Source organism: Delphinapterus leucas, chromosome 2, assembly GCF_059928025.1.
Source record: "Delphinapterus leucas isolate spDelLeu-1000000601 "Yukka" chromosome 2, BTC_Dleu_Yukka2, whole genome shotgun sequence".
NCBI lineage: Eukaryota > Metazoa > Chordata > Mammalia > Artiodactyla > Monodontidae > Delphinapterus > Delphinapterus leucas.
Genome location: NC_143130.1, coordinates 94,491,519 through 94,512,793, shown reverse-complemented (window position 1 = coordinate 94,512,793; position 21,275 = coordinate 94,491,519). Strand labels below are relative to the sequence as shown.

The window sequence follows — 21,275 nt, the reverse complement described above, 5'->3', positions numbered from 1 at the left end:
TCTCCTGTTGTGGAGCACAGGCTCCAGACGTGCAGGCCCAGCGGCCATGGCCCACGGGCCTAGCCGCTCCATGGCATGTGGGATCTTCCAGGACTGGGTTAAGAACCTTTGTCTCCTGCATCAGCAGGCAGATTCTCAACCACTGCGCCACCAGGGAAGCCCATGTCCTGGGATTTTTTTGTTGGGAGATTTTGGGTTATTATTTTAATCCCCTTACTAGTTATAGTTCTATTTAGATTTTCTATTTCTTCATGATTCAGTCTTGGTAAATTGTATGTGTCTGGGAATTTTAAAAAAATAATTATTTTTTGGCTGTGTTGGGTCTTAGTTGCAGCACGTGGGATCTTCATTGAGGCATGTGGGATCTTTCGTTGAGGTGTGCGGGCTTCTCTCTAGTTGTGGCATGCAGGCTTCTCTCTAGTTGCGGCATGTGGGGTTTCTTTTCTCTAGTCGTGGCGTGCAGACTCCAGAGTGTGTGGGCTCTGTAGTTGTGCGTGGGCTTAGTTGCCCCTCAGCATGTGGGATCTTAGTTCCCCCACCAGGGATCAAACCTGTGTCCCCTGCGTTGCAAGGCAGATTCTTTACCACCGGACCACCAGGGAAGTCCTTTGTCTGGGAATTCATTCATTTTTTCTGGATTGTCCAGTTCATTGGTGTATAATTGTCTATAGTATTATAATCTTTTTAATTTCTGGGACATCAGTTATAATGTCCCATTTTCATTTCTTATTTTAGTGATTTGCATTTCCTCTCTTTTTTTTCTTAATCTAGCTAAGGGCTTGTCAATTTTGTTGATCTTTTCAAAAAACTAACTCCTAGTTTATTTTTTTCTGTTGCTTTTCTATTCTGGAATTCATTTATCTCTGCTCTAATCTTTATTATTTCCTTCCTTCTGCTGTCTTTTGGTTTTGTTTGTTCTTCTTTTTCTAGTTCCTTGAGGGGTAGTTAGATTGTTGATTTTTAGATCTTTCTTCTTTTCTAATGTTTACTGCTGTAAATTTCCCTCTTACTATTGCTTTCACAGCATCCTGTAGATTTTGGTAGGTTGTGTTTTCATTTTTATTTGTCTGCAGATATCTTCTAATTTCCCTTGTGATTTCTTCTTTGAGCTCCAGATGTATTTTTAACTTTAAGGTTGTATGGAATATAAAATGATTTCAGGGTTTGGTTATTAGGGGAATACAAATATGGGAAATAGCAGATCCTGTTAAAACAGCAAAAACCTAGATTATATATTTCTTTGTTCTAGGTCTTCTTCTGTTTGCATGTGCTAGAAAAAAGGAGGGGAGTCCATTGAGCTAGTAAATAGTGAACAAAAAAGGTGCCATTTCAATAGACATTTAGTGACCATCCACTGAGCACAAACCACTATACCCAGCACTGGAGATTCAAAAATGCAGAATACATCATCTCTGTCCTGAGTTTCAGTCTTGCATGAAGGATGAGATTAGGTTGTTGGTGACGCAGTAACTTAATGAAAAGAAACTTGGCAGAGAATATCAGCATTTAGGAGCAATGCCATCTTAACCCTCTGCCCATGCTACCTGGAGTTATTTAACACTACTGTCCTTTAAAAAAATCATTTTTTTTCACTAGGCACAACACCATTACTGGGAGATGGCTGACCAGGTTCCAAGCTGTGTGGGACCCTAAACAAGAAGACTGTATCATAGTCGGCAGTATGGCCCATCCACGGCGAGTGGAAATCTTCCATGAGAGAGGAAAGTGGGTGCACTCTTTTCTTGGTGGAGAATGCCTTGCCTCTGTGTGTTCCATCAACGCTATGCACCCAACTCGGTATATTTTGGCTGGAGGTAACTCCAGTGGGAGGATACATGTTTTTATGAATTAAGAAAGTTGCGGAGTTTTTGGTTTGACAACACTGATTTGTTCAAATTAATCAGTGTCTAAGGAGCCCAGTAATTCACGTGGCTTAGTCTGTTTACTTGGTAATATGTTCTATTTTTAGCAAATATAAAATTGCTTTGTTAATAAGAACTGTGAGCAGAAGGTACTTTTAGTAAGAGAAGCCTTGGAGGTTGTTTCTATAGGATGGCAAGGGAATTAAAGGGGAGACTGTGATGCCTTCAGCACTTTTAATCAGGCAGAATGTTGAGAAATTCTAACATAAATTATAAAGCTTTGGGTGATCAGTATTTTGGTTGTTTTTGTGGTTTTGATTCTATAGTGATATATAGATTTGTGGGTTTTTTTTTATAGTTTGCAGTAAATATTTATTTCTAGACTCATACACTGGAAGGGGTCCTGAAAGGTCATCTAACTCAGTGACTTTGAAACTTTTGAGTTTTTAAACTGAGCACCTTTTTTCCCCCTTGCCTCTAAATTAAATCTTACATGAAATCCCAAGAAATTGCTGAGAAGCTTTGGTTCACTTGGGCAGGGCCTGCGTCTGTGTGTGTTGACCCTTTCCCTCCCGCTCCTCTACATGGCTCCTGAGACACAGCCAAGGAATCCCAGGGCTTGTAGGCACAGGGTTTGGATCTACCTGATTGTTGTAATCCAGTATGAGATTACCTTCAGACCAGTGTTTCCCAGACTGTGGTTTGTAGCTGTTCACATGAAATCAGTTAAGTGGCCATGAACAGTGTCTACAAAAATGAAAAGGAGAGAAATAGTAAAGAATAGCAAACTTAGAGTAAGTATTCTTTTGTGAAACTTAGTTCCATATGCATACATATTTGTAGGTATACATGCATACGTATATTCTGATGTAAAATGTATTTCTTTATTACTGTGGTACTGTGGGTCATGGTTAAAGAAGTAAAAGCTCCTGACTTAGAAAGTCATAGACAGCCTTATCTGTCCCTGTCTTTAAACTCTCCAGAGGAGATTCAATAACCTGGGGAAGTGTTATGAAATACTATTTTTGGAATTTCTTCATAAAATTTTTTTTTCAGAAGCTATGGCAATTTGAATGTGTCTGTTGTTGGATATTGCTAAATCAGTGACTAATATTACTGTGTGACCTTACCTATCCAACTTCTTCCATTGTTCTTCATTGCCAAACTACTACTGAAAGCCTGTTGTAAATAGCTTCAGCAATATGTTTGATTTCTAAGAGGAAATATTAACTTTTCATAATTGTATATCACAGAAATAAAGTGACGTGTTTCATTTCCTTGAAGAACACTTTTTTCTTAAATAATTTCCTCCTAAATAAAGTCTAAATAAGTTTTGAGGCTTAGTTTATTAATACATTGTGGGAGTTTAGAAGGAATAGGATTTCTCTATTTTCTTGGTGATATGAATACAGGAATTGATAAGCAAGGTGGAAATATTAATTTATGAAATGCAAAAAGTAAGGTTATGTGAGGTTGAGGTATATTTAAACTGTCCTGGAAATAGTAAATGAAACCTTTAGGCTCCCTTTCCCTTTTCCACGCCACTTAATTTTACAGGTTCTAGAGTAGCTAGTTCTGTGGGAGTTGTTCTTTTAAGATGTTGAAAACTACTCTCAATCAAATTAGTACTATCACTTAAGCTTTGAATACTTGGTGGTATACTTGGTGCTAATTGCCTGGCTTCCGCACTAAATGTTAGCAAATTCTTGATGTTTCTCACTTTTCTGGTTTCTTTTGCCATTGTAGCTTCATCAGCTGTGCTATTTATATCCCATTCTACTTAACAGAGTTCTGTCTTCTTGAGGCGGTGCAGGAAGGAGAGAAGGAGGGTGAGTGGGGGACTTGTTTCTTGGTGATAAGCTCTATAAAGGAGCAATTGTTTAAATCTAGAAAGCACGTAAAGGACAGTTGCCTCCCTTAGGACATCCTTAAACTGTATTCTGTTGTGAAAGGCACTTCTCCCAGAGACTCGCTTAAAGCTGTGTGGCTTCTGTAATTATGTGTGTATTATGATTGCTCTCTCCCTTCCGGATAAACCTTTTTTGTTAGCTGGCCTTTATAACATCTCATAAGCATGTAAGCTCTGAATTCTCCTGTAGTTATTTTCTTTGAGATGCCTGACCTTTTTTAATGTGACGTTAAGGAGGAAGGAGATGATCTCATTTGGGGTGGATGGAGAGTTGGTCAGACTAAGAGAGACCACAAATGATTAGGAACTGATAGAATCTGAATTGCTTAAGACCCATTTTAGTATTCTGTCCTTTGAGTTAACCTTTCCACAGAGAAGACTTTGCAAAGGTAGTTCTCCAGGAAAGCAGAGAGCTTTAGGGCTGTGGATACAAAGGTTTAAATACTTTCAGCCAGTGTACAGTACATGAGAAGAGGAGGAGGGCAGAAACATGTGCCTTCTGTATCAAACTTGAGAGGAAGAAGTATATGCACTCTGTCTTCAGATTCCAAAAACGTAGGCGTCTCGTTTGTTAGGCTGTCCCTTCTGATTTAGTACTTTTGTTTTTCCTTGTTAGTACAGAGTTGATGGCCAGTAATGAGTTTTAGTTTTAAGACAGCATAGACCCATAATTCTGGTTCATGTGGCTGTAAATGTTTGACTTTTCAAATGAAAAGGTGGAATTTTGTGAGGAAGATAATATTTAGCACAGTTACACAGAGCGAGGAGTAAAACATCTTAAGGTATGTTTTCCTAAAATGGAAGCTGTGCAAGAGGAAATGTTTTAAAAGTATCTTTTGTGTGTTTTACTCCACTCCATCAGCATGTTGTAGGGGTGTGTAGAGGAAGCCTGTTCATGAGCTAAAACCAGAAGTGTGTTCAGGTGCAGAGGGGCTTGGTTGTGGTTGAGGCACCCTAAGCAGGGGCCTTGAAAGGATGTGTGCATAGGTGAGTCGTCATTAGTTATCCGAAGAAGGGCTGTAGGGACTTCCCTGGTGGCACAGTGGTTAAGAATCCGCCTGCCAATGCTGGAGACCCGGGTTCAAGCCCTGGTCAGGGAAGCTCCCACATGCCACGAAGCAACTAAAGCCAGGGCACCACCACTACTGAGCCTGCGTTCTAGAGCCCATGAGCCACAACTACTGAGCCCACGTGCCCTGACTACTGAAGCCCACGCACCTAGAGCCCGTGCTCCACGACAAGAGAAGCCACTGCAATGAGAAGCCTGCGCACCGCAACGAAGTGTAGACCCCGCTCACCGCAACTAGAGAAAGCCCGTGTGCAGCAGCGAAGACCCCAAATGCAGCCAAAAATAAATAAATAAGTAAATTAATTTTTTTTATAAAAAGGGCTGTAGCTGTAAGTCTGTAGGATCATGGGAAACCACTTGCATCCAGTGGTTCTCACGCTTTTTTACTCTTCAGATCACTTTAAGCAGAGACTCCTGTCATTAAAAAAAAAACACAACTTCCCTGGGGACAGGGCACTGGATATCATTTTATTTTTTTATTAATTAATTTATTTTTGGCTGCATTGGGTCTTCGTTGCTGCACATGGGCTTTCTCTAGTTGCAGTGAGCAGGGGCTACTCTTTGTTGTGGTGCACGGGCTTCTCATTGCAGTGGGTTCTCTTGTTGTGGAGCACTGGCTCTAGGCACACGGGCTCTAGAGCTCAGGCTCAGTAGTTGTGGTGCACGGGCTTAGTTGCTCCACGGCATGTGGGATCTTCCCGGACCAGGGCTTGAACCCGTGTCCCCTGCATTGGCAGGTGGATTCTTAACCACTGTGCCACCAGGGAGGTCCCTGGATATCATTTTAAAGGTAATAGGAACCTCTTAAAATTTGGAAGTAAGTGACATAACCTGATCAGTGCTTTAGGAAAATGATCTAGTGGCAGAATGGAGGGTTGGAAGGCAGGTAGAACTGAAAATAGGAAGATTAGATAATAAGCTAGTACAGTGGACCCTAGTCTCACCTTTTATCCTCATGGAATTCAGAAGACCATTACCAGTCCATAGCTACAGAGTGATGGTTACAGAATCAGAAGAGATAGTGTTAAAGGAATGTATGTTGTTAAGTTGTAAATATGAGGTTTGTAATTGTAGTGGTGATATCATTCTGTTCCCTTCATAGGAAGTGTTTGCTGTTCTCTCTCTTACTCCAGGCTTACAAACACTGGTGCAGAAGCTGGACCATCTAGATTCTCCTTTGGGCTCTGAGACTGTGTGTAACCTTGGGAAAATCATTTCTTGGTTTTCCTCATCAGAAAAATGTGGTCCAATTCATCTCCAAAATTATTCCACACTTACAGCTTCTAAGTTCTTAATAGTATTTATTTTGGGGGGAAGAACAAGGATAATAGATGGCTATAAACAAAATGATTATTTTAAATAATTCCAGTCGCAGACAGCAGTTAGCTGTGTAAATCCCACTGGTATCCTTTTATCTATGTGTTGTTAATTTTAAGGAGGAGAAAGTGAGATAGGCTGTAAGTTAAAAAAAAAAAAAAAAAAAAGAGTCCACTCTTCTATGATATTTAAATATTTATTTACGTTTAAAAATAATTTTCATGGCACCAATGATTTTATGCTAACTACATACTGCATATGTAGAAAAAAGTACATTGCTTTGAAGGAAAATGTAACTTAGAATTTTTGGCACACAAAAGGTTAACAACTATATATTTTTTTAATGAAACTAAGAAATTCACATTTGCAGGTAGTTTACCTTCTACTGCTTAAAGATGCAGTACACTATTCTTTAGTAAGAGTTTTATTTCCTCTGATAGATGAAGCTGTGGAAACCACTGCTTTTTCTACAATGAGATCAAAACTAATTTTGAGAGAAAATAGGAGACATAGTGGAACACAGTAAAATCAGGTTAAAAACTTGAACAATTTTTAATGATGGGGAGATACCAAAAAAGACCAGTCACCAACAAAGGAAGTTTGTTATTCAAGCACTATTTGAAAAGCAAATTGAAGGAAACTTTTCTATCTGTATTTTGTGGGATAAGCCCTGGAAAAAAATAACCCAAAAGTTTCTGTTCAGAGAGCAAAATCCAGCTGTAGGAAGTGGCATGGACTATTGTACTGTTAGAACTCTAGACACAAGTACGTACCAGGATATGGAATACTGCATCTTTCTTTAATGTGAATATGAAAGGTGAGAGTCGAGGCTATCACTCACTGCATAGAAACACCATATTCTACAGACTGAGGTAGGAACACTACACTAAAAGGTAATCTGCTATGTTGCATAAGACAGTAGATATCCAGGTTAAAACCAGCCCCTTATTTCCTGACAGCCTTTTCTTCTCTGAGTCTACTTTTTACTCCAATCCTGTGCTAATAAAGCCTTTCCTGTGTAGATGACAAGTGGCAGTGGCTAGTTGGTTCTAAGCGATCCTTAATCTTTACTAGGCTCTCCCTCATATTTTGTCTTGTCATTTTGAAAATAGATGTTTGTAATTCTGCCCAAATTGTTGCTGGTATGGAAATGATCAGACAGGCCCTCTTCCATGCTTAGATTCTGGCTGCGTTTGAGCATTCCAGCAGTTGATCTTGCTCATCTTGGCATCAGACATCTCTTTGCTGGTTGGTTGTGCGAGCACCCTTTAAACAAGCAACCCCAGTGCCTCTACTGGGAAATGATCCCGGATCTTTAACACATGTCAGGAATTGGAGCAGAGCTGACCCTCTTTCTGCTTACACACTGGTAAGGAGCAGTTTTATTGTCTAGATCGGGGTTGGCAAATTATGGCCTGTGGGCTAAATTCAGCTCACTGTCTGTTTTTATAAATAAAAATGTTATTGGAACACAGCTTTGCTCCTTTGTTTATGTATTACCTATGGCTGTTTTGTGATAAGATGGCGGAGTTGAGTAGTTGCCGGAGAGTATGGCCCACAAAACCAAAATAAATAAAAAAAGTATTTACTATCTGGCACTTTACAGAAGAAGTTTGCCGACCCCTGGTCTAGACAAAAGGGCAATTAAAATTTTGAAACACAGCACCACCCCCAACCTTAAAAAAGGAAAAACTCCGTTTATCCATGGCTGTTAGATTCTATATCTGGACATGGTTCTGCTGTCTCAGAGGACAAACTAGGGGAAAGCAGATCTACATGTGACTCATTCTGTTCTGCATTTGAGGCTCCCCAGCATCACAGGGTGTCAGCGGCTGCTCCACTGTTATGTGGGTCCCAGGAATATGTCCACTGACTGTCCTTACGTAAGTCCTCAGGCCCCAGATGACTTAGAAATCTCTCCCTGAGATGAAAACAAGATCTTGTGTGTGAGTGGTTGTAAGAGTTGCAGAGCTCGGGCCTCGGACCCCACACTCACCCTCCACATGCTGCTCTTCTGCATGGAGCCTCGGCAAGGATGGTAAGTGCTTTCCTACAACTTTCATTTTCCCAGTGCAGAGGATGACGCTAGGGGGCAGTATTTCTACATCTAAGTCTTGGTCTCTGCCACATTCACCTTCTTTTGTAGGCATCTCTTAGAACTCCTATTTAAAGAGATTCTTTTCCTGGTCCCTTCCCAGGCTGTTTGTCGATCTTGGAATTCTATTTTCTGAAGCTTTTTATTCTCAGGATCAGTTTCTTCCTTGTGTCGTTTAAGTTCATCAGGCTCTATTTTTCTTAATCCATAAAGTAAAAACAAAATATGAATTGATAAGAAAATACATTTTGTTGTTAAAATATAAATTGAAATAGTCTTTTTTGGGGGGGATGGTGTTGTACAAAATAAGTACTGCTCTGTGACCTCAACGGTCTCTCAGGTGCCTTAGCTCTGGTTTCTGTTAACTACACTTAGTCCTGCATTTCTGACAGTTCTATCCCTGGCACCACCGAATTCACCTAATGCTTCTGGAGCACTATAAAAGTCTTGAGGGTCTTCAGAAAAAACCCTCACAGAAGTCTAAGTTCATTATACAAAACTCATGGTGATGCCCACTAGGATCTAGTCTAAGGGGACAGACTTACCCCACCCCTGCTGCTGCTGCTGCTGTAGTGGTGGTCCCTTCAGATGCCCACTCTGCTCAGATTTGAAAGAAATAAAAGGAAAAGAAAATCCAACTCAGACCGTCATAAGAAGCAACTTTCCATTTAATCATTCTACACGATGTTTACTTTTTTTTAAAAGCTCTGTCTGGGAAGAAAACCTAGACAGTCCCCATTGTCCAGACCCCTGGCCTGCCCCGCTGAGGCTGCAGTGATGAGCCTACTGGAACTGAGTAGGAAAGCTCCTGCAGAATACAGAAGACAACAGCTCTCTAGTCTCCAACTAGTGTCCCATCTACTAGGTGACACTACTGCGAGAATCAGTAATAATAAAATAAATTATTTTTGATATTTTCAAAATAATACACATCTATGAAAAAATCAAAATTCAAAACCAAAAATTTTATCCTGCAAATTGGGAGGATGAGAAACAGAGTCGCTGAGCCTTTCTTGAAAGAACCTCTGAAGGAAATGAGTTTTCCCAGTTAGTTTAGACAAGGCATGAGCCTATCCCTTTCTTCTTCTGGGAAACGACCCTCCTAGGCTGTGGACTTTGAGTCATGAGAGGAGGACTTGGTACATGTGCCGATGGTTCCGCGATGGGTCCCATTGCTGGGAATGGGTAGCCGGGCTCCTTGGTCCACCTGGCTAGTTATTGGGAGGATTCATGCCTTCTCAGGTGTCAGTGAGCAGGCTCACCACTGAGCGGATTTTGCAGGCAAACCATCGCCTGAGGGGACAAAAGTATTGATAGTGGAATTGTTCAAACTCGGGGGTCTGGCGGATATCGCGGAAAAAGGCAATGTCAAGGTCGGACTCAGTAAGGATGATCAGGAGGAGGAGCAAAACAAAGAGGAGTCCCATGGTCACAAGGAGCAAACGGAGGACACTTAAAACAAACTTATTCACCTGTTCCTCCTCTGGCCTGCTGTGCCCCTGACACAGGGCCCTCAGCTCTCCCCCAAGGGCCTCCATCTCTGCAGCAGTTGGGGTGCTGGCCTCACACTCCTTCTCCTCCTCAATGCTGCAGGTGGCCCCATTGATCTGCCGGGAAAGCAGCATCAGCTCCAGGCTGTGCTCGGCCACAGGGGTGGGCAGCACGCTGTCTGCAGGGCTGTAGGCCTCATCCGCGATCACGGCGACTCGCTCATTGCTGTCTGCCCGGCTGCTTCTCACGTGAGGCAGGAAAGTGTCCCCGTGGGAGGAGGTACGTACCGGGGTGGAGTGGGCACTGTCCCGTAGGGACTCGAGGCCTGGAAAGGCAAAAGGAAAATGAGCAGGCCTTCTGTGTGCCGGCACCCACTTCGCTGTCAGGTGGAGGCAGCACCTATCCTGCTTTATCTGGTCACTAAAATCTTAGGAGAAGCCCCTTTGCACGCCCCACGTGACCAGCAGCAATGGCCACTGCACTCTGTTTTGATGTATCAAGAACAGGACAAGAGAAGCAGCAGGAACCAGAGTGGCATTGGTTGCAAGTTTCTTTCTTTTTGCTTATAGTTTTGGCCATATTGGTTAAAGATTCTGCCTTTCTTGCCTTTGGTGTCTTGGGCCTGGCTTTAGCCCAATTTGAAAGAGAATCACAGACTATCCCTGACCCAACCAGAGCTGGGGTCATGGTTCAGGGAGCTGAGGGCCTTGAGAGGCAGGAATGTGGAGGAGACTGTGTTTTGCCCAGCTGGGCCTCATCAAATACAGATTCTGGAGCCGAGTGTCCTCCTAACAACCCGGCACACAGCTCCTTGAGCTCATGAGCTCATCTTTTGGATTTCTGCAGTTGCTATCAGTCTCCTCAGCCACCCAGCTCTAGCTGTCCTGACTTTGTGGGAGGTAAAAACCTGATCTGCTCTTCCTAAGTGCTCTCCCTCTCTTTTCACCTTAGACTGAGCCGGGTCCAGAACAGGCTGACAGCTCCCCTTGCTTTAGCTACTCCAGAGTACAGAGTGGTCTCTGAGACGATCTTGTTGCATCAGTGGGAAATTCTCTTACATTAGTTAGGAGGAAGGGTCTTCTGCCCCTAAAACTACTCATTATCGCTTTACTTTCTTAGATGGAACATTTCTTTCTTTCCAGGGCTCAAAGTTCTAGTAGGGAAGAACAGGAGCTGGTTACCCCCCTCAACCAAACAGCAGCCACCCAGGCCAGAGGATGTCAGAGCTGAGTCACCAAGTGTGGCCCATGTCATAGTGCTCCCAAGGAAATGGCTTCTTGTTTTCAAGTTCAGTGTCTGTATTTTCTACTCCTGGCCATATTGGTGGTTCCAGAGTGGCTTTCCCTGCTTTTGTGGTCCACATCAAGAGAAGCTCGTCCCCTTCTGTTGCTCTGAAATCGACCCTGACTGCCCCAGACAGCTGGACACCCAGCTAGTAAAGGTAAGACCTAACCAGGGCCAATTACGGAGTTTTCTGGTTCTGGGCTGGCTTCAGAAGCCCCAAGGTCTCTTTTAAAAGGTGCCAGTAACATTTCAGAAATAGTGTATCTCGTCTTCCTTGGCTTCCTTGGTAGGTAGCCAGTTGCAGCCAGGCCGCCTGCCTGCCCAGCCTGCTGTAGCCCGTCTCGGCATACACACAGTAAAAGATTCTCCATAGGAACGAACCCTGGGTTACGAACGAGTGGCTGGCATGGGCAGGGGAGGTGGCAGCCCCCTGCTATCCGCCTCTGCTCCCCACCACCTCACCATTAGTATATTAGCAGCAGCTCTCAGCTCCTGCTTTCAGAAGCAGCACGGTCCTGGCTGTATTTCCTTTGTCCCTATGCTATAAGATACTTAAATTTGTATAATGTTTAAAACTTTTTAAAGCGCTTCCATTTTATCTTTAAACAACTTCATGAAGTGGTGAGGGCAAGAGGTTACAGTCACGTGGTTGGTTGTTACTGGCAAAGACAAGGGTAGAATCCAAGCCTCTTTCTATTCCATGGTGCTAATGATCATGCAGTTGGATTCCGGGGAGTGGAACAACAGGCCAGGATGAATTAAGTCAACAGCCTGCACCTGCCTTAGACTTAGGTCCCAATTGCCCAAGAAACTGTTGTGAAATAAGGTGAAATTAAGAGCCTGTCCCTTGTTCCAGAGCCTTTGATGTTCCTCTGTTCTCTGTTTTCCCCAGTGTTCCTCCCTTCTTCCCTCATTTGCATGTGTGTAGCATGAGAAACACGTACCTGGGAGTGTGAAATGGGTTTCGGATAAAACAAACCTTTCCAGGCTCTGATCTTACATGTTGCTGGCTCAGCTCCTTTCCCAAGTACTCTTCTGGCTCCCTGTTCTCTGGAACCTCAGCCCTGTTGCACAGGGCACCTCACACCCTTTCAAGGGCTGTCCCCTCACAAGGACAGCTCTGACTACCAGATCTTCCAATGTATGACCAGCATAGCTGCCGGAAGCCACTTAGTGCAATCATAGCCTGGCCTACAATTCAGCCCCAAGCCTGCTGGGGAAGGTGAGGGGCAAAGGCTGTGACATCAGAAAGAGCTAATCAGTGGGACACCAGAAGCCACATTACAGTGAGTTGTTGGTGCTCTCAGTAAACAAGATAATGGCTACATATGTATTTCTAAGTAGAGAGCCTGACAAACAAAATTACTCAGTAAATGTTAGTCTTCTGTTCCCCCAACAGACCTCACCTATAAAGTTAAGGTTATTCCTATGCTAGGTTAGTCCTGTACAGAATTTCAGGTTTCACTAGAAACCACCACTCGCCTCAAACCTGTTATTCTGGGATGGCTGGGGTGGGTGCCGTGGGTGGGATCTGGGTGAGTGGCACAGCAAAACAGAGGGTGTCTTTTTACCTTGGAGGTGCTCCAGCTGATCGCCTTGCCCAGAGGTGGCTCCCAGTGGGCCAGCGGGCACAGTGGTCAGGAGCCTACCCTGGAGCCGGGGCCCCATCCTCAGGATGCGCACACTCAGGGGCCGAAGGCAGTGATTAGTCAACCGGAGCTGAACTCGGACTCTGGTGTGAATCTTAATCAGACTCTTCCCCATAGTGGCCCAGGAAGGCAGGTACTTCTTCAGTGGAAATCAGCTGATCTCTTCATGGGAACCAGCCAGGCGGGGAAGGTACAGAGGGAAAGGATGGGAAACCAACTGATCTCACGCCATGGCAGCCCTTTCGCAGTGCCTCCCATGCTGGAGAGAAAAGGTTGGCTCTGAGAGTCTCAGAGCAGACTGAGCTGCAGGGAAAGAGCAGCTCTGAGAGGCCAGCGTTATCAGGGGACTGGATTCAGTCAGAAGGACTTACAGCTATAAAAGGTAATGGTTTCCCAGCCAGTAGCTGTTTCCCTGAGGCCCGTATAAGGGCCCCAGACCTCTCAGAGGGTGAGGAACAGAGAGGGCAGGGAATAATCCCAGAGAGTAGGGGAAATCGGGACTGTACCAGAAAATCCAGGATGTGAAGCTACAAAGAAAATGGCTTTGGGTTGGGTGGCTCTGAAGTGTAAGGCGGTGGCTCTGGGGCTGGAAATGGGCTGCGTCCCCTCCTCCACTGGGATCTACGCTATTTGTCTGGCTGCCCCATGGGGCACAATGGGTGAAAGGAACTGACATACCTGAATGTCCTCTCTGCGTCAGGCCTGTGCTAATAACATGTGTTATCTTGGCATCCCCTAGAGCAGAGAGCAGGGCCAACCAATGCAGTCTTCTTTTTAAGGGTCTCAGTTCATTGAGATTACATGGTTTCATTCAAACTGTAACGTTACGTTAATGTTTTTTGCAATTTTCCCCACTGTTTTTGGAGATAGCAAACAAAGCTTTCCCCTGGAAAAGGCAAATGGTTTCTGTGATATTAATTTATGTGCCATATGGACTATAGGAAAGACAATCCCTGATGGAGCGTGAACGAATTTCAAATGTCCATAACTTCCTGGGCGTTTTGATGGTTTGTGTCCTTCCTCTGAGGTCCCCATTGAGTCCCTCTCACCCTTCCCTGCCTGGTTGGGGTGAACAGTGAGGGTCAGCCGTGTTAGGTGCTTTAAAGGCAAAACCCCCTCTTGAGAGATGATGCAGCTGAACTCTCACCTCCTGAAATAATCCATTCTTTATTTCCCCAGGCTTGATGATCCCTGCACTGATAGAGCTGCTCAACTGCTAAAATCTTGTATTTTTTTTCATATCCAAACCAGATGTACATCTGCCTCTCCTCACCCTGAATTACATTCTGCCTGTGAGTTTCATTCCTGCCAGGGCAGTTCTGAGCTTCTACCCACGCCCTTCTGAGTCTAATGGGCCTCGAGGGCCATGACCAAGGATGAAGACTGTGCTTGTCTATAGGCACCACTGGGCATGGGGTGTAAGGAGCACGTTGGCTTGGGGAGTAGCACGTGGAGGCCTGCTGTGTTATAATCTGCCAGGTGTGAAGTTCTGAGCCTAAGCTTTTGAGGCCGTGCTCTGGCCCTGGGGTGGGGGTGGGGTCTCTGCTCTAATAGCTTTCTGCACCCTCCCCTGGCATTTTGTAAGCATGGGTGACAGTTTTGGATGTTGAGGAGCCTACTGCTGCTACAATGGGAGAAGACAGGTTCTGGGAGGAGGCTGAAGGCACAGCCAGAACTGGTTGGGAACTGAGGCAGCCTCACAGCTCGTCTTGGGGGAGCTTGAGGATGGTTCTCCCCACCTCTGAGTTGTTTTGCTAACCCTGCTTGGCAGCTACTCCAAATGAGTTATATCCCCACATGGATGGCCTCAGTCTTCCCTCTTCTGGGAGTGCTGGTTTTACTGGACATTCTTCCATATGCTGGGGAGCAGTAATGCCTGAGGCTGCTCTCCTATGCGATACCTGCATTAGGGCCAGCTTCCCCCAGGGGCTGGCCTTTTCTCTGGGAGGACAGCTGTCCCGACTTTCTGCAAGAGCCTTGGGATGAACCTGGTGGCTTCAGCCTCAGGACAGACGGGAACAAGGGCCACAGAGAGGGGAGAAAGTTATGCTTCCTCAAAAGAGGAGAAGACAGTCCACTTTCCTGAGATGCACACCCCAAAATAAGAGAGCTGGGCTCACTTCTCCCGCTCAGCCTAAGATAGGAGGGAAAACCAGGGGGCTGTGTCTGATGATGGCCAGACCTCAATAATTCCATACCTTGCATAGCCATTATACTTGGGAGTTTCCAAGGCACCTTCCCCCACCCCCCACCCCTTTCTACAGTGGGGGCAACAGGCTCAGAGAGGTTAAGCAACCTGCCCAGAAAATGTGTGGCAGAGCTCCTATTTTGACCTCATCCTTGACTTCCTGACCAGGGCTCTTTGCATTGTGCTTGCTGCCTACCCAGTAAATGCTTTCATCTCTTTAAAGTACTTGCATGTACATCAGCTTCCTTGAAATCCATGGGGTTTTACAAATGGAGCAACTAAGGTACTCACATAAATAAGGCCTTTGATGGTGGTTCTCTCCCAAAGGTTTAGTCTAATACTCTCAGATCTACAAACCCCTCCTGGACCACAGCTCATCAGGGCTGGATGGGATTACCCTTCACCTGACACCCAGCTGGTGTTCCCATTGACTGGATGAAACATTCTCCCTACCATTGGAGAAACTTGCTGCTGTCTCTAGTGAAATTCACTTCTTTTCAAGGTCCCTGTGAGGAACCGGTCCAGGTGACAACTTGGAGGAACCCCAGGTCCTCTCCAGAGCTCATGCTCACCTTCCATGATGGAGATGTGAACAGCTCTTCTCCGGGTCCTGGGGACGCTGCTCAGCCTTGGGCCATGGGTTATGGAGGGACAGCTGCGGCTGGGGACCATCCCTGCTCTGAGGTTAAAGAAAAAAAGAATTCTGTTGACTTAGTGCACTGACAAATGTGGTCAGGGCTCAGAGTTGAGGACTGGTTACTAGAATTGCCTGGCTGTGTTAAGGTTTGTTTTGTTTTTAAAAATCTTTAATACCTGCTTTCTGCCTTTAGTCCCTGAATCCCAGTCAGAGACACTACTTCAAACTTGTCAACCTCCTTATATCCCAGACCTACCCGAAACTTTCTTTAGTGTGGCAGTGGTGCCGCTGGTCCCTGGGCAGGATTGTCAGAGGGTAGAGCCCCAGGATATGCGGTGCTCCTAAAAATGTGCCTAAGACTGATATGCGGCCTCCCCTGACTTCCCACAGAGGGCAGGGGGGTCCGTGTGAAGGCAGGTAGTAATGCTCCCATTCCCAGAGGTCAGTCTGGTTGGCAAGCCCCAGACCTTTTGGCCAATCATATTCTCCCTCAGTCTTACCAGGTTTTAGGAGATGGCCTCCTGGAAATTTATGATTTACAGTTACACATAAAGCATGGATCCTGAAACTATTTCAGACCTAGTGTGACTGGCTTCCTGTAATGCACTGTTTCCAGAGCCAATGAAATCTTGCTGCTTGGGCATGTCCTCCAAGGTCTATGACCAATTTCAGGACTTGGGATGATGGTAGAGAATTACCCAGGAAGGTGGCTCCTGGGTCTGATGTACTGTCTGCATTAGCCCACCTTCCCTCATTCTCCAGGGTCATCCTGTTCCCATGCCTTTGGCTGAGATGGGTCTCTTCACCCTGCTGACCTGTTTGGAAGCCATCATGGCCAGAATCTTCACAGTACTCAAACTGCTGGCTCTTTTAAGAGTCCTAGATCTGAGCTGGACCTGGTTTGGGGATAAGCCCCTGGTGCCTACCTGTGTATTTCTGGTGGCTCCCGTTTGATCTTGGCACTGGACTCCATCACTTCCTTTGCAACTCGGCCACTATAAGTAGTATAAATAAAACAAGCAGCAAGAAATGAGACAGTGTTCCAGGACTGAGCTCCTCTGTAAGATCTCAGATACTTGAGCTGAATTGGGAAGTGGCCTCTTTGGCCTACCCCTTCTCAATGTTTAGGCCACTGAGTAGGGCTTGCTTGCTGGGGTAAAGAGCTCTAAGGCGTCCTGACAGCTCTCTGTCTCTGAGGTCTTTGGGATCTTCCATCCTCATTTACGAATGATTCCTCATTGTCCAGCGTGTTCCAGAAATATTGCAAAAAAATGAAATCTTTAGATAGAAATGAAAGGAATCACTCTTACAGTTCTTATTTTGCTGCTTTTGTAAGGGCAGGAGAAGACACTCATTTTAACCCCTACAGGCAAACAGCTGCAGGGAAGGAAAGAAATAGTCAAAGGGTTAGGAGACAGGAGAATCGGATGGAAACCTCACACTTCTCTGGAGGTTCCCAGTGTCTTTGTTCTCAGGATAAGGACCACTGGGCCACCCTTCTCCAGAGAAGGTCTGAAAATAGGTCCATAATGGTTACTTACTGTCACTATTTACCTGTATCGGAACCGGCTCCCTTTAAAGAATAAATTGCTGCTGGACACTGTGCGGACTTGGCTTGACTTCTCCAGCCTGCAGCAAGGCAAAGTCCAGTGTGAGAGATGGTCTGCAATGCCTTACAGCCTAAGGCTGTGTCCCCAGCTCCTTCCAAAGGCTACTTGAAAAAACCCCTCAGGAAAAGGCCTTTCACAGCCCTGCTTGTCTCTGACTCCTTTAGCACCTGAGGGCCGTGTTCACGGTCTCAGTGCTATGGACAGGCGTGCTGCAATCCACTTCCACGTTAGGAGAGTGAGGGCTCCCCAAGAGTGCCTCATGGGTTCACCATGGGGACTGAGAGAATAAATGTTAGGGAAAGAGAATGCCACCTGCTGAATCTCAGCCAGGCCACTGGTTAGCAGTGTGACCCTGGGCAAATTTTTCCTCTCTTAGCCTCAGTCTTGTCTATAAAATGGTGGAGCTGGGACTGCTTGACCTCAGGAGTCCCTTCCAGTCCTAGTGTTTGAGAATTCGTGTCCATGTCTGGGTAACTTGGGTGGAGAAGAGAGTAGTGCCCTTCCTATTCCATCTCCTTCTTGGAGAGAACCTAAAGTATATTGTCACATTAGAGACTCTGAGAAGTCGCGAAATGAAGAAACTAGCTGAACTTTAATAAAAGTTCCACCATTTGTTTGAACTTGGAACCATTTGCCCTCCCCCAGAAAGCCCATTAACACCACTTTCAAGGCTGTGAACAGCTGAGGTGGAGACTCTGGAAGCCACCCTTGAGTGACTGCTCTGATCCCTGTACTCCTCTCACTTAGAAAGGGAAGCATGGGCAGAGCTGCCCAGATTGAATCTCCTAAGACCTGACCCCATCCACAACACGTCCTGGGTGCCTGTAGTGCTAACCCAGCTGGGAACTGAACTGGTCTGAAGCCTTTGTCCTGAGCGGGCAGTGAATATTTAGGGAGTTGTCCCTATAATCCATGAACAGCAGGTGCTGGGGACACCATCCCCACCTGTCTCAGGGCTCCATGAGGCTCTGAGCCTACTTACTCTCCTGTCTGAGCACATTCCTTTTCTTTCTTTCTTTTTTTTTTTTGGTTTAAAATATTTAATACGTGTTAGACACGTAAAGTTATTTTTTTCTGAGCACCTTCTTGAGCCTGACCGGCTCCCTTCAAAGCACTAGGCCAAAAGCGGGGCAGGGATCTGCCCATGACAGACACTCTGAGTGAGGCCGAAGTGGCTCCTGCTAGCGACTTGGCATAAATGAGGGTCTGACCCAGGCTAGAGGCTTTTAACACCTAATTAGTAGTCATGGAGAACAGTGAAAAGCGGCCTTGCTTTCCAGTGTGGATGTGGGCAATCTGTTAAGGAAAGACTCAGAAACTGAGTTTGGTCACAGGCTCAGAAGCACAATTCTGTTCCCATGGCTCAGATGGAAAAACAAAGGAGGGCCTCCAGAAATGGTGCTGAAATGTTTTCTCGGCTTTCCTTGGACAGCCAGGGACTGAATAGGAGGGAAATGTGACCACATGAAAGTCTTCCGAGTGTCTTCTCCATGAGAAGAAAGAAGCCCACTCAGGTGAGAATTCAGGCTGCCCATTCAACTCACCCCTGATTCTGGTATCAAATGCACAGAATTTATTATACAACTCAGAAAGCCTGCCCAAGAAACAGCCTGTGGGGGCCAGCATCCCACAGCAGTCAGCAGGTAGCAGAGTCTGTTGAGTGGAGAGGAAGATGGTGCCCTCCCAGCCCAGAGCAATTCTGCTCTGGATCCTTCAGGTTACTGGAGGGAGAACTGTGGCCTGTCAGGAGAGGAGTATACCACACATTCTGTCTTATGTTGTTCTGATTAAGATGCAGCTTATTAAAGCATAAGTCATGGCATTCTATTTTAAAAACAAGACCAAGGGTTTTAGCGAAATACACTTCATCTGGCATCACCCCAGTTTCTCGATGGGCTATTTCTTTGCTCCGTAATGCTTCTATAACAACTTTTTTAATCAAAGAAAACTGGGCACAAAAGCCTCAATATACTTTACAAAATCATTTGGTAAGCTAAGCTCTCTCCTTTGCCCCAAAGCTGCTATCTCAGTAACAGTCAAGTCCTTGCTTCCTCCAGCTACCCCACCCCCAGCTCCTGAGCACTTGGCCTGTCACTGGCAACACCTCTGTCAGTGACACACCAGGAAGGGCTGGTAGCAACCCCAGCTCAGCACCAGGCCACCCACTGGGGAGCGGGCCTCAGAGTCTCTCCAAGGCTTAGGGAGCTGCTCTGGGCTGCGCCTGTTCCTTCATGGAGCTCTTGTATTCTGGCTCTGAATGGCTCCAAGGGGCCAGCTTTATTCAAGTCAGGCACCTGTGGGCTTTCTCTGGCCCAAGCCTTACCCTGAAAAGACCCAGAACTGCTTTGCCACTGGGGGCTGTCCAACGACATCGCAAGGTAGATACCTTGGGCAACTCCGCTGACACACATTCCCAGACATCAGCTCTGACCCTCCAGGTGGTACAGACAGCCACCCGGAAAGGGGTCTGAGTTTTATAAGGAAGCCCAGCCTTGTCATCTCATGTCTCCTTTGTCAGAGTTTCTCAAACTTTCCTGCCCATTGTTCCTCTAAAAGTAGCTTCTATGGCTTTGGCCCTGATAAAGGCAGTTCCCATCCCAGGCGTCCACTCACTTGTAGAAGGCTTGGTTCTCTATCCCACATTTCCAGAGGTGCTTGCAGGCTTCTGGAGTTGGAGCAAAATATGTGAGAATAATTTTCTTTTCCTACAAAAAATCCCACATAGAAACAGCTGAGTGTGGATGGCAAAGCGAAGGGTGAAGAGGCCCAGGACACTGAGCCCTGAGCTGTCTGAAGGCTCCCCAGTGCTCTCAGGGAGAGGCTTCAGACAGGGAAGGGGCTGCTGGCTGGAAGAGAAGCCTACAGCACCCACAGGACAGAGCTGAGTTCAGTGCAGAAGGGCACACCTGGCAGGTCCAATCAGAGTAAGTCTCTGCTGGCACCGCTTGAACCAAGTGAGCCCTCCCCAGAGAAAGTGGCACTCTCATCTGGAATTTTCTTTCTTTCTTTCTTTCTTTTTTCTTTTTTTGGTATTATCTTCCTGGAATTTTCATATGGAAGCAAAAGAATCTTACTCTGTACTTCCTGGAGGTATGGAACCTGTGAGGGTCACCAGCATCCCTGAGGAAGTCCCTGTGCTCCAGGACCTACAGCCACCTGTCGTCATCTCATGTCTCCTCACCTCCAGCCTTGAACTTGGTCCCGGCTTGGCATGCAGGGGGCTTAGCTCTGCCTGGATGGACCACTTTGGTTCAGCCCTGGCCATCAGGAGCCACCCCAGTGCCCCAGCCCTCCCTGAAGAGAAGGAAGCCAGCACTCACCTCTTTCTGACTTACGTACAAATAAAAAGTCTTTCCTTCAAATTTCAGCTTGGTCACCTCATTCCTAGAAGCACAAAGAGAGCGCCCGTCATCTCACTGTGGGCTGCTTGCTCACAGCTAAGTCTTGTAGATGCACAGCCCACCCCGACTGGAAGGGGCTCCAGGCACAGACACAGTTTTAGCCAAAATTAGAACTGAAACAAGACAGCAGCGCAGGGGCCTTAGAGAACAGTTGTTGAAACAGTTCAATCCACAGTTTTCTGGTCAATCACACTATAATAATAGGGTGATAGGAGGATTTCGGGCTCATCAACAGTGGCTGTAAAAGGGAAACGTTTGCATGGGAAGTGAGTCTAGGTAGAGTGGTCCTGGGCCATTTCGGGATTTGGTTCATAACACAGGTGCATTATCTTGATGGGACTGTCAAATGTAAGATGCCACAGGTAGCTGATGAGGCCAAAGTTCAAGATAACAGCAAATAATGAAAAACAATGCGACCAGGTTCTGAGGGAGTTGAGTCTTTCAGGTGACTGTGCCACTGGATGGAAAATGCAGTTTAATGCAGACAAATGTCAAATGATCTCAGGGAGGGGGGCAGGGCAACATACCAAAGAGAGAGAACAGATTACATGGAACAGTCATGCAGCGTACTGACCAGGAAAGGGGCTTAGGGGTTTTTGTAGAAAAATCCTTGAAGCCACCAGCCCAGTGAATGGCTGCAGTAAAAGAGGCAAACAGGATACTGGGGTACATCCACCCGCAGGACAGACACAAATCAGAAGAAGTGACATGGTTACTGTACATGGCACGACTTAGACCTCACCTCCACATACTGCTCTCAGCC

The 21,275-nt window shown here is 45.8% G+C and overlaps 2 protein-coding genes across 14 annotated transcripts in view; one reads left to right on the top strand and one right to left on the bottom strand.

Moving 5' to 3' along the window:
* WDR76 (WD repeat domain 76) overlaps positions 1-20,473 on the top strand; it is a 79,641-nt gene extending 59,168 nt beyond the window's left edge. For 4 of the 13 annotated variants that reach the window (XM_089907308.1, XM_089907307.1, XM_089907305.1 and 1 more), the window contains 2 exons: positions 1,597-10,022; positions 10,886-20,473. In XM_089907308.1, the coding sequence (XP_089763434.1) occupies positions 1,597-1,852 (256 nt within the window). In that variant the 3' untranslated portion in view covers positions 1,853-10,022; positions 10,886-20,473. Of the gene's footprint in view, positions 1-1,596 lie in introns of all 13 variants that reach the window. The other 9 variants (XM_089907303.1, XM_089907306.1, XM_089907297.1 and 6 more) reach the window with 9 other exon arrangements.
* Positions 6,294-21,275, bottom strand: part of FRMD5 (FERM domain containing 5) — a 43,887-nt gene continuing 28,905 nt past the window's right edge. The window contains exons 6-11 of the mRNA XM_089907312.1: positions 20,447-20,495; positions 19,725-19,816; positions 17,056-17,130; positions 16,428-16,496; positions 15,437-15,543; positions 6,294-10,068 (exon numbers count right to left, since the gene is read on the bottom strand). Coding sequence (XP_089763438.1) covers positions 9,491-10,068; positions 15,437-15,543; positions 16,428-16,496; positions 17,056-17,130; positions 19,725-19,816; positions 20,447-20,495 — 970 coding nt within the window. The 3' untranslated portion in view covers positions 6,294-9,490. The remainder of the gene's footprint in view (positions 10,069-15,436; positions 15,544-16,427; positions 16,497-17,055; positions 17,131-19,724; positions 19,817-20,446; positions 20,496-21,275) is intronic.